The sequence below is a fragment of the Meleagris gallopavo genome, chromosome 8, assembly GCF_000146605.3.
Source record: "Meleagris gallopavo isolate NT-WF06-2002-E0010 breed Aviagen turkey brand Nicholas breeding stock chromosome 8, Turkey_5.1, whole genome shotgun sequence".
Classification (NCBI taxonomy): Eukaryota; Metazoa; Chordata; class Aves; order Galliformes; family Phasianidae; genus Meleagris; species Meleagris gallopavo.
Window position 1 is genome coordinate 15,380,202 of NC_015018.2, and position 13,272 is coordinate 15,393,473.

Below are 13,272 nucleotides of genomic sequence, written 5' to 3' on the forward strand. Positions count from 1 at the left end.
CCTCTCCTCTCCTCTCCTCTCCTCTCCTCTCCTCTCCTCTCCTCTCCTCTCCTCTCCTCTCCTCTCCTCTCCTCTCGCGTTTCCACACCTCTCTGTTCCCCATTCATTTCTCTGTTCTGCTTTCACTCTTCCTGTTTTTTTCCAACAAGTCATCTCAGGAAGATTCTGGTTTTTTTTTCTTAAACCATTGTGAGAGATTGTAGCTTGAATACCGTGATCATTTTTTCTGTTGGGAGAATGGCTGTAATTTGTTCTGCACTTTAATCTTGATAAGAAGAAAAGTAGGGAGAAAAGGGAAGCAAGTCTCAGGTCTTGCCCTGAGAGCAAGTCTCAGGGCCTCCGTTTCCAGCTGCTTCATAGCATAGAGTAGTTCAGACCAACATCCTAAGGAAGCTGTATGTAGATTTTAATGCTGAGTCTGGCCCAGCTGTTGGTGGAGGCATAACCAAGACTATCCACAGTATTTGCTTGCCCACACTGTAGAGTTGAACCCTTTCACAGTGCACTGGTGTCGAAAGGGGCTCAGGCACTCACTCTGGATGGTGTAGCTCCCTAGCTGTTAGCTCCCGATGCACAGTGTCCTCCTGTGAGTCACGTGCACAGAACTTACATAGCCTGAATGTGATTTAAATTCTGTAGCAATGCTCTTCCTCTTTGTAAATGTAGAAGCAAAATACGAGTCTGGTGAGGTGTAGTGACTGGATGCTTGTAGAAAGAAAGAAACGTCTTGTTTCCTCCACTGGGAACACCCAGCCTCCCCTGGCACAAGCATGCAGATTTCTACGCGGAGTGAACAGACCTTCAGGGATTGTAATTAATTTCCATCATGGACAGCTGATCTTTGAGGGAAGTCCACAACTGTCCTGAATAGCACTAAGTCTCCACAAAATCCTGGACACTGTTAGTCTTGGTTCAGCAAGGTGGAGTCAATATGCAAGGAAAGTTTTTCAAAGAGCCTTTACCCTCCAAATGCAAGTGTAAATCATGAGCCATTTGTTCAGGTCAGAACTGATTTGGCTTCTTCTAGCTTTCTTGGTGCAAAGGGGAGGAGTGGACTGAGCATCCAGCTAAGGTAATCACAAACAGAACAGGTGCCCTTGCTGAAATCACAGGGTAGCAGCATGTGCTGTGAATGGCTGCAAGCCTTGAGATCAGTCTTCCTTTGGCTTTATCTTAAGCTTCTGCAAGGATGACTGCTCTGCAAATTGACACTTTGTTTTCAACATGAACTATGAGAGCTCTTTTTGCTCTGGTTACACTAATGCAGTATAGAACCTACCACACCTGTAGCGCCTAGCCAGGTTTTGGGGAGTATCTGCAGCCCTCAGGAAAACTCGTGTCCTTCCCAGATAAATTCCTCTTCCTTCTTCCTTCCCTCCATTGGGGTCTTGCCCAATGCAAGTAGCTCTGCCACATTAGCTAGTCCCCACTGAATGAATGCTCTGAGATAAAACAGTCAAGAGGCTGGACAAAGTGATGCAGTTTTTTGGCAATTAGAGGCAGACAGTGGATGGATTTCTCATCTGTACTCCCATGCTGGGAAAAAGACAATGGGATTAAAGAAAACGATAAAATGAAAGAAACTGGAGATTATCCTGCAGCTTGGGTTTGCTCTGCCTTTTTTCTCTGCAAGGTTAGTGCTGATTTCTGTCACTTGAATACCGATTACAGGGAAGTCCGTGCTTTCCTTAGGGTAGCTGAGTTTGGTTTTCTGTTGAATCTTGCTCACACCGTGCTTTCCCTACACATGGGGTAAAGAACACAGTGTTCCTCCCTGGGGCTTTGCTGTCCACTGGACTGGCAGAGCAGATGGAAAACGATTATCCTGCACTTTCATGCCAGTGTCCCAACAGGTGTCAGCTTTTCCAGGCAAGCCTGTGTAAGTAGATTCCTTCTGGGCTGGCTGATCAGTCATAGAGTCCTGGGATTCTTGCTCAGGAGCAAATGGTCTGTTTCCTTGCTGGGCTTGGGGCACAGACAAGGGACTGCAGCAAGGGTAAAAGCATGACTCCTGCTCTGCAGGACTGCTGCAGGGAGCAGTGAGTCACTGCACACAGTGTTGATGTAAGACAGAGACTAGAACTGGCACTGCAGGGCCCAGGCACCAGCTGTTCCTGCTGTGCACCTAAAAACTATGACTCTTGTTGCACACACACATCTAAACTAACAGTACTGATGGCTGCTCTCCAGACCCCTAGAGGAACTGCTTGCTCCTAGGAATCCTCCATATGGTAGGAGGAAGGTCTGCATATCGCAGGGCTCCACCTTCAGGATGATAAGTAACAGGGTGATAAGTAAATGCTCCAGATTCCCAGGATCAAGGACACAAATTGCAAACACACTGTGAGATACAGTCCACATGCTGCAGAATTAGGAAGTCCCAGATCTGACCAGAAAACAGAAACCATCCTTTGAAGCAAAGGCAGTTCTCTTTCTGCACCCATAGAAACTTCACTGATAGTGTTTGCATGGAAAGTGGAAACTGACCTGGGTTTCTATCAGCAGTTACAAACGATGCTTATTGGCAAAGGTTGGACAAAAAAGGTAGGGCAGATGGTGTCAGTATGTCTCCTTTTTTGAGCACTAGAATACCTATAGCCATATCACTGCCCATCTTTGCCCATCTAGCCTCTTGTGGAACTCTGAGCTTGTCTTTCTGTCTCTTGCAGAGCTCCACCGCCACGAGAGTATCCAAGAGAAGAACGTGAAAGAAGCCAAAACCAAGTGCAGAACCATTGCATCCCTGCTGACAGACGCACCCAACCCCCACTCCAAGGGGGTGTTGATGTTCAAGAAGCGCAGACAGAGGGCTAAGAAATATACGTTAGTGAGCTTTGGGAGCGTCGACGAAGACCGTTCCTACGAGGAGGAAGACGGAATTTTTCCAACTAGTGAGTCTGAATTTGACGAGGAAGGTTTCTCTGATGCCCGAAGCTTAACAAATCACTCCGACTGGGACAACACTTACCTGGACATTGAAAAGTCCAAGTCAGACTCTGAGCAGAAAGGAGAGAAGCAAAAAGGTTTGAGTGAAGCCTCGGGTAAAGGAGCACGGTTATTTGAACAGCAGAGAGAACGGGCAGGGAAGTACACAGTGGAGAAAGTCCCTGCACAGAGGAGCCCCCAGCTCACCCCAGCTGCCCAGCCACAGCCGGGCATGGTGAATGGAGATATGCCTGTGCCACAGAAGACAGCCAGTGTGCCCCTCAGCATCCATCTGGAAGGTGTGCAAGTGCCCAGCAAGATGCCAGCCACCACACTTACTCAGGTCCTGGCTCCCCCCAGCCCCACTGTCTTCCCACACCCCCCAGGCACACCTGACCCCTTCTCTTCAAGCACTAGTATGTTCAATAGATCTGCACGGCCCTTCACTCCTGGTTTTTCTGGCCAACGCCCAGCAACATCCTCAGTCATCTTCAGGCCGTCTGCACCCAAAAAAACTAGTGAAAGCCTTGGTGGACAAAGCACGGTGATCTCCCCTTCCTCATCTCTGGCTCCAGGAACACCTGCCAGTGCTGCAGCACCGACACACCGTGGTCCAGTGAGCTCCTCCACATCTCTGTATATTCCTGCACCAGGCAGGCCAACAACACCACTAGAATCACAGCCACGAGCTGGAGGAAGCGCTCCAGAGACCAAGCCTTCTGCCAGCCCTGCACGGACATCCACTGCCTCTATATTCCTGTCAACTCCCTCAAAGCCAGGAGGGGAGGCGGCCTCTGCAGCATCCCAGCCACGAGTCCCTGGAACAGCCTCTTCTTCCTTGTATATTAGCCCAGCACCAGCACAGCACACGGTAAGCACCTCCCCGCTGCCAATGCAGCTTTCTGCCAACTCAGCAGCAACACCACGGCCTCCTTCTGAGCCCTTAACCTCCAGAGAGCAGAGGATTGCCGTGCCAGCTCCCCGCACAGGCATTCTGCAGGAGGCTCGCCGGCGGGGCAACAAGAAACCCATGTTCAGTAAGGTTGAGGAAAAGAAGCACTCCCCCAATCCTGAGCTCCTGTCTCTGGTGCAGAACCTGGATGAGAAGCCGAAAGGTGACCACCTTGGGGCAGGCTTTGAGTCTGGGCCTGAAGAGGATTTCCTCAGCCTGGGTGCTGAGGCCTGCAACTTCATGCAGTCCTCAGGCCGCAAGTTTAAGACCCCACCTCCAGTGGCTCCTAAACCTCAGCAGCAAGATGGTGGACTGGTAAATGGAGCCCATGACATGCCTCAGCTTAAAGGCAAGGGGGCACAGCTCTTTGCCAAACGCCAGAGCCGCATGGACAAGTATGTGGTGGAGACAGCAACGAAGCCAGAGTCCAAGCCCAGGACCCCTTCACCTTCCCCTTCTCTGCCTTCATCCTGGAAATATTCACCCAATATCCGGGCTCCACCTCCAATAGCTTACAACCCAATGCATTCCCCTTTCTATCCTCTGGCAGCCAGCAAGTCTCAGGCTAGTAAGGCAGAGAGCAAAGTGAAAAAGGCACCTGGCCAGAAGTCAGGGAACAAGGCCATTGATTTAATGCACCATCAGCCCTATCAATTAAAGTCAGCCATGTTCTGTTTTGGAGATCCCCCAAACTCCAGCACTCAGAAGTCTCCTGGTCAGCCAGGCCAGCAGGCCAGCTCATCCTTCACTGCAGCCAAGCAGGTCCCTGTGAAAACAGCCAAGACACAGGAGATTCGTCGCTTCTCCACTCCTGCTCCCATGCCTGCTTCGAGCAGCTTGGCACCTACTGTGCTTGTGCCCCGCTCAGCCACCACATTGGATGAGCCCGTGTGGAGAACAGAAATGGCTTCTTCTGCCCCTGCTACACCAGCACCCTTCCAGATGGAGCTCAGCCAGTCCCCTAAGCCATATCAGAGTTCCCCAGAGTTTGGTCAGGCAAGCCTGGGGCCCTCCCCAAACCCAGCTTCAGCCTCTCGTTTTCAGGTGGCCAGGCCCAAATTCTCAGCGGCCAGAACAGGAATGCAGGCGAATGTGTGGAGGCCAAGCTTTGGCCACCACTGAGGCATGCATCATTCCCATCCCATCCATGGCCCTGCAGAGGTAGTGTTCATTTTGTCTTTCTTGTCAGCTCAGTACGTTGGGGTGGTGTGACACAAAATGAAGAAAAGAGAAAAAAAAATTATTCCCCTTCTGCACCACCCTCTCCCCCCACCTCTCTTTGAACCTGGATAGGCAGCTTCGTGACAAGGCTTATGGCTGTGGCTACAGATGGAGGAAGAATGTGCAGAGAGGGCATGTGTGGTACTCAAGGATTGGGAACTCACATATAGCAACAAAGCCCACCTCTGGCGAGGTGAATTGTAGGTGTTGTCTCACAAGAGGATGTGAAGTGGTTTTCTTCTAAGGCCTTTGGAGTCAGCTTTGAATGAAGAAGTCTTGAGGGGACAAAAGCCTTGCTAGAAGAAAGGATTCCAATGCAGAAGTCCTACCTTTCCCATAAAACTGTTTTTTTAAAAGCCTGTTAGTCTGCACACATGCACTTGTATGTCCACATGTACACACACAGAGAACAGCATTAAGTAGGAAGCAAAAGGAGAAGTGGGCTCTACCATGTACAATTCTGCCGGATACCCCTTCTGAGAGGCATGGGAAAGGAGGTAAGGGAGCAGAGCAGGAGTGTCTGCGCGCACACATGGAAGCAGCGTGCACTGTGCAGGAGGATGACTATGGGTGCCTGTTCCTCTAGTCACCAGGGCTGGAGTTGAAAGGGTGTCATCTAGCTGGCACTAAACACAGCTGTAAGGTCTGGGAGCAGTTTGACAGTGGGGCCTTCAATGTACTTGCTAGGCTACCACAACCTGGAGGAATCACGGAAGGAAGTGTTAAATTTTGGAGATAAATAAACAGCAAAGCTAAGCTCAGGCTATTGCTGGTAGGCTCCAAGCAAGCCCTGCAGCACTGGTCCCACTGGAACAGGATATAGATTCTGTAAGTATAAAGAAGGATTGTGTAGGAAAAGGTAAAGTTGCCTTTAAAAGGAAGCAGGATTGAATATGCATTTATACATGAGCTTTTTGTTTAGTTTAGGAAAGAAATATAGCTAGATTGGAAATGATTCACTACATAAAACTTCCTGAAAACTGTTGAGCTGGAAAATATATCCTCTTTACAGATATTCTCAGCAGGAGAATGGGAGACAGAGAAATGGAGTCACCAGTGGAATTTCATACTAAATGACTTAATTATCCATGAGATTATTTGATAAAAACTGAAGTGTTTTGAGATTCCCAGAGGATCTGCATTCTTACACGTGCATGCAGAGCTCAATCTGCTGGCAGTGCTGGGGAAATAGGACTAGTTATTCTTTGAATGTCCCAGGCTAGATCAGTAGCATATAAGAAGAAAGCATTCCCTTCACTAAGGAAGAATTCAGGGTATCAGTAGGGTTTCTCTGCATGTGCGTGTGCATATCACATATGCTCTGGTCTATACATCCCTGCCCTTTCTCCTCCTTTTGTACCAGTACACATTGGGCTGGAGAATCTCACTAGCAACTCTAGTCCTGGACAAGTTTGAGAGGGAGAGAATGAGAGAAAAGTAAAAGCAATACACAGTACTACCAGATCTCTTTGAATCCTTCACAGTCTGGCTGGGCTTGCTTTGAGGACCTGTGTTTGCAGCATTCACTGATGGGGACCCTGGAATGTAGGAAAATCATGCTGGAGAAGGAGAAAAACAATTACATTCTCTCTTGGCAAACTATCAGCTGTGGGAAAGGATGGAGAGAAAACCTTTGGGAATGTCCTGAGTTAATAAGAAAAGGGATGCAACTGGTTGTATGACATGGCAGCAGCCAACTCCAAATGATGAGGTGGTGCTATTTCTTCCTGGAAAACCCCAGAAGGGAGGTCTTAGCACAAGTCTTCATTGCAGAGTTAACTCAGACCACCAGAACCCACTTCACTATGGTGAGGGAGAGCAGCCACACTACAAAACCCGACTTGCACCATTACTTTCTCACTCATCCTATGCTGCGCTGCATTGCCATCATATCAGGAAAAAAATCCCAGGTGCCTAGCAAGCTAAATCTCTGTGATTCTTCCCAAAGAAAGGAAGTCTTCTATTTTCCTAGAAAAACTATGGAGAGGAACTAAAGGACTGGTAGTGTTGCAAAAGCTTTGTCTGTAATCTTTTTGTGGAGCACCGGCTGGCTGTCACTGGCTGATAGTTTTAGCCACTAGCCTTAGACAGACCAGCTTGCCCAGGCAGAAAGTATCACTGAACTCAGGTGTAGAGGGAGGTTATGTGGACCAGAGAAAAGGTGCTCAGGATAATTCTGCAGTGAAGAAATAATCTCAGAAATTCTGAATCTTACTGTAGTGTTCCTGTCTCTCATGGACTTAAAGATCAAGTGTTGTCAGGGCCTGAGCACCTAAGGAATTTTGTTTTGCCACTAGAAAAAAAAAATAAGAAAAAGAGAGAGAGGTCTGGGTTTATCATGTTTGTGAGATTGCATCTGGCCTGTATCTGGATGGTGCTTCTCCAGATTTCTAGGATACACTGATGATGGCCAAACACCGTGGACTGTTACATGACAGGATCTGAGTGGAATAATTGGATTTGGTCCATCGCTTCTGATAAGTAACGGACAGAAGACGGAAAATATTCAGGTCTGACTGGAGAACTGATATTAAATATCAGTGCAAGGAAAAGAATCAGGAGGCTGGGAATCCTGCATTTCACCTCTACCATTCTTGATTCAAAGCCAGGTTTGGAAAGAAAGCTATCTATCCTATGCTGAGGACAGAGCAGGATCTGCAGAAGAGAAGGTGCTGCAGATGAGGCCTATAATGCTTGTGGAGTACCCCAAACAAGGCCTGTAACTGCAAGTAATGTGAGATGAGAACTAATACTGAGATGCATCTGCTAAGCTATAGGGAAGAAACTTGACAACTGCTGGCTTCAAGCAGGTCTGCTAGTGTCTGCTCATGAAACTAACGTGGCTGCCTGCTAGGTCACAGCTGAATCATATACAATTCACTTGAACCTCTCCAAATTTCTAATTCCTCAGCTGTTAAACAAGCACAGATGTAAACAGTTGTTGGACAAGTTTTAGCTCCCACCTGCTAATTTATGAGCTGCAGTGGTAGGCCATACCCCAGTATCCCCTAGTTAAGCATCTGAAGACATCTATGTGTGTTCTGATTTAAAACTGCTTATCATCCCTCCTCTCTAGCATGCTGCTATGGCAATTATGAGGGTTTATCTTGGCTTCAGAAGTGTCAGTCTCTTCCCTCTGAATGTATGGGAACACTTGCCAGGGATAACCTCAAGTTCCTGCAGCAGCTGAGAGGACCTATCTCAAAAGAGACTGATGTGACGAGGAGTCACTTATCACCAGACACAAGCACAGTGCCATCCAGGATTGTTCCTCTGATTGAATTTACTCCCTTTCTGCTATAATATCCAGCACACCCTACCAGGCCCTCTTCGTAGAGGATACTCATCAGTGCTCTGAAAATGGGAGTTCCACAGCAGTGCTCTGTCTGGTGGCAGACGTGACCCCAAAAGGTGAATAGATTTGATGTCTCCGTTCTTGGAAGGACATTTTCCTTTTCTGTTTTGTCTTTTTTTGCAATTTACAGTCACTTTCTATTTGTTTGTGCAGAAAAATAAACTTGTGATATGCACTTTACGTGTGGCAGTTTGTCACCTTCTTTGCATCCAGAAGCAAGTACTGTTTACCTCACATGCTGTTTAGCACTACCACAAACTTCTAAAGCCATGAGAACATAAGGAGTCCAAAAAAAGGATAGGAAGTCTGGACAACAAAAATACCTGGGCTTAAGTTGGCCTTAAAGCTTCTATACATTAAAAAAGAAAGCCCTGAAAGCAAAAAGTTAAGTGAGATGTAAACTTTGGTACTACAAGTTATAAAACACTTGCTTACTAGTAAGACAAAGAAGAAATTTCATTATGGTTGGTGTCACAGCCTGATACAAAAATCAGCTCTGCCTGTGCCTGTTAACTCTCAGTATAGCATTTCATAATCCTGCTCTGCTCTAGCCCAGTGATCTATGTCTACAACAGATAAAAATCCAGATAGGAATTCACAGAGGTGCCAGCTGTGAGCCTTTTCCAAATACCTCTTCTTGTCTCAGTTATAGAACAGAGAGGAGTCAGTATGAAATCTGGCCCTGCAAACTCCTCTTGTCCTAAGCTGTACGGCTTTTAACAATCCCATCCTAGCAAAAGATCAGTCCAAATCTTTACACTGCAAGGATGAGGCACAGCACCTGACACAACCTAAAATGTATGTAGTCTTCTTTCCCAGACTCAGCCTGCATTCCTCTACTATCCCTTGCTTGTAAATCTGGTATTAACAACAATTTGTCAGCTCCAGTAAGTCCAAATACAAATCTACATTGTACAACCATTCAACTTATTAACTAAAAGATCAGAATATCCGATCAGTCAGAAAACCAAGTATAACCCACTAAGGATAGACTCCAGTTCTAACACTAACCCAGTTCATGTTAAAGTCTGTTCAGTTTCGGGGTCCTGAGAGTTTCATTGTCCTCACTTTAGGACTAGTGTTAGCAGACCTTCTTTCCTAGATGTATGTCACTCACAAGTAGCAATTCCTGAGTCCTACAGGAGATGCAGGGGTCAGCTGTAGGATCAGACTGCAGACTGAGCTCTAGTATAAGTATCATTTTATGGATGTTTCTCGGATTAATTGCTTGCATGGTGGTCTTGAGTTGGATGTTGTAACCATCCAGCATATTTCTGATTGATTTGTGGATGGGAAACACACAAATGAGTAAAAAAGTATGCTGATGCCAAACTGAGCTTCAAGTCCACCAGAAGCTCAGTTCCCAAAGATCTGTAGCCTGTGCATACAGATGCACAGGCTACAGATTAGGACTGCATCTTGTTTTGCTTAATAAAGCTGACATAGTAGGATTATGAGCTATTCCAGATGGTTTAGCACATTGCAGGACAGTTGCTGTGTTCAGGGCTCTGATTAAATTCCCTGTTAACCTCTATAACCTTCTCAAGTGAGAGTCATTTCTTCTCACAGCAGGTCATGTCAGAAGGAGCCAGAAAAACAGACTTTCAAATGTGGAGGGGGAGCCAGCTATGAGTTTACTGACCCAAAGCAAAGCCAAAGGATTACTGAACAGCTACACAGAAGGCTAGGGATGAACGTGGACTACAGTGTGCTACTCAGCATTTTGAAACAAAAAGTACTAAGGTGCTTAGTAGGGATACCTGCCTCCAAACAATCGTTCTAGTTGGAAGGAGAAGTGTCCAGCAAAGTGCACGCCAGGCACGTATGCAGAATATATGAAGAATATTTGCTGGCAGTACAGACCTATAGCTTTAATGGCCACTAGATGTTGCCACTGTTCTTTTCCAAATTATCTGGAGTTCTGGCATTCACCTGATGTGGTGTTAAATCTGGCGGGTGTAAAATCTTAGGAAATCCTTCCCTCCTAATCTATCCTGTTTTGGCATCACATATGATATTTCTTAGTACCACACGCCAGAGGAGAAGACCAGCCTCATACCAGGGAGTTTTGGCAGTGGGAGGCCTGATGCAGCACGGAGGGCATTCCTGGGTTGCAGCGCGTGGAGCATGCAGACAAACAGGCTGCCCAGCAAGGAACACCCCACAGTTACGCCAGCTATTCTAACACCCACTCCAGCACTGTGATCAAATCCTACATATTTCTGTCCCAGCCCTAAATCTCATCATGCATTTAGCCCACGTAGTGGCAGGAGAGAACCTGGTGTTAACTATTTGTCCTGTTGTGTTGCTACAACAAAATACTGACAAGTCAAGTCTACATAAAATTGGGAGAGATTAAGCATATAATACATATTTTAAACTACCAAATAAAATAAAATAAAAAGATGTATTTCAAAACAAACAAAAAAAAACCTCCCTCCCCAAAAACCAACCTGAATGTTTTGCAACTTCTTCTAGAACAGATCAAATTACATTGAAATCTGCTGCTTATGAATATTTTCAGTGTGTTCTAGTCCTGGGCTCCAGGGAGAGAAAGGAGAAAGGATACAGAGAAAGCCACTCTGTATCCCTGGAAAATTAAAACAGTGAAGGCTATTTGTCAGACAAACTCTGCTTGCCAGTCTTTCACATAGTCAAAATCTGCTCGGGAGACAGCCCTGCCGAGGACTGGCTCTTACTTATGTCCATCTACCGCTACCTAAGGAGACAGATCTCATCTGCTGCTCTTGAAATGATTTCACAGACATCAACAATTAGAAGTTAGATAATTTGAAATTAGGCACATGGGAACTCAGCACAAAAATGAATGTTGAATATACTGGACAGAGAAAGCAATGCTTTGTGCAGGCTGTTCCTGAGGTATATTTGGAAAGAGGGAGGTGGCTACAGTGACATACAGGCAGTTCCTTGTATGATTAAAAACTCCTCCCTGAAGTGCTGCAATGTCCTGGAGGCAGGAAACATACTATCCTTGCTGACCTACGTGAAAACTCCATATTCAAGCAAGGACTGAATTTAGCCCCCAAATCTCACCACAATCCGGGAAGGGGAAAAAGCAACAACAACAAAACAAACAAAGAAACAAACAAAAACACAAATGAAAAACAAACAAAAAGAGAGACAAAAAACACCTGTGCAACTCATCAAGCAAGTCTTCTAGTGATTCAAAACTTTGAGGCCTGAGTAGAGCCCTACACTACTTATTATCTACATTGTTTTCATCCTATCACTGAAAGCAGAGATAGGAATCTATCAGACTGGAATAATAGCACCAGTGGAAAAATCCACTAAGCTGCTGAACCTGGCAACATGGCAGATCACAAGTGCAGTCTCTGCTAAGCCTACTGAAGATGCTTCTAGATCACTGAACTACATATTTCTATTTCCCAGAGAAACTGCGTAGAGAGAAGGAAGGAGCAGGATTTAGTTCTCAGCCTGGCAACTGAAAATGGAGACATATAGTTTTATCTGAAGACAGAGTAGGAGGTGAGAATCTCAGTTAAAGATGTGCCTTGGTGGTTAAGTGTCAGACACAAGAATGCTTTATCCAAATCGCCCTACAAATCCTGGTGCCATACTAATAAGACAAATCCCCTCTTACATTCCGCATATGTTCAAGGCTCTAGCTCTGTTCAGTGCAGGTTCCAGCTGCGCTCTTAGGTCCCACATCTCACCATATTTGCTTTGCCCCTAACTTCACTTGTCTCTTGCATCTTGGGATGGAGATAGAGGATTTTGGTCTCCTGAAGGTATAATTTGTGCACATGAAAGCACTGGAGATGACTGGAAAAATCATGCATTAGCTATAAAATGGCCTGAAAACAGTTGCTAGAAGCACGTAGAGATGAGGTTGAGTTAACATTGTCTCAGCAGCAGCAAGAAGGTGCCAAATAGTGGTAGCCGCATTTCTCAGCTTTGTGCCCCATAGTATAAATCACATTCATTAGTTGATTATCAAAAAGAAATAGGCCCCCATGGCTCATTCTGGTGTATCTGCTTGTTTAAGTGAAGAATGCAACACTTGTCTGGACAGTGGGAAGCTTATAGCAAAGCGTTACGTGTTACTCCAGATGTGAATGGAGAAGATTAAGTGCTGTGCTATAGGCACAATGTGAGGTACACACATGGGTGATGTGGATAAAAGTGAGGGGAAAATGGGAAAATTTAGGCTAGGAGATTGCCAGATGTGCCCATAGGTCTCTACTTCCTCCTCACAGATAAAGGTTACAGCAGTCTTAATGCTTTGTGCTTTTCAACACACTGATCACTTTGGGAAGTTCTGTACTCACTTGGTACATGAAGGAACTGCTGTGCAAAGAAGTGCCCATATCCTGACAATATCAATTTTACTTGCAATTCTGCATGCTGAAGACTATCTACTACAAACAATGCTGTGTTGCTTTTCCCCCACTAGATTGTAGGTTTATTTACTGGACAGGTTGTTCTGATCTGATGTGAAATGGAGGAGACAACATTTTCGGTAGGATTTCTGCCTTACATGAAATCTGAAAGGTGTGTACACCTTTGGGTAACCTAGTAGGATGAGATACATTCTCTCCATCCTAGAAGGAGAAGCCAAATGGTTATGGGGGAACAGGTAGAGTTGCCTCAGAAGGAGCAAGCAGGAGCTAAAAGAGAAGAGTAATTTGCATACACAGAGCTACACAATGTGCAGGCAACCAACCTTATTTCTTCCATGAATCAGGAAATGAGTTTCCTTGCAGTTTGATTCTTCTGGGTTTCCCACACACATTGCACAAGCTACTTCCTAAGTCTCTCTAAGTAGCTCTCTAGACTT

At 45.9% G+C, this 13,272-nt stretch overlaps 1 protein-coding gene across 1 annotated transcript in view; it reads left to right on the forward strand.

Moving 5' to 3' along the window:
• SYNPO2L (synaptopodin 2 like) overlaps positions 1-8,633 on the forward strand; it is a 34,545-nt gene extending 25,912 nt beyond the window's left edge. Inside the window, exon 4 of the mRNA XM_003207976.3 lies at positions 2,670-8,633. Within this exon, the coding sequence (XP_003208024.2) occupies positions 2,670-4,999 (2,330 nt within the window). The 3' untranslated portion in view covers positions 5,000-8,633. The remainder of the gene's footprint in view (positions 1-2,669) is intronic.
• Positions 8,634-13,272: the final 4,639 nt, after the last annotated feature.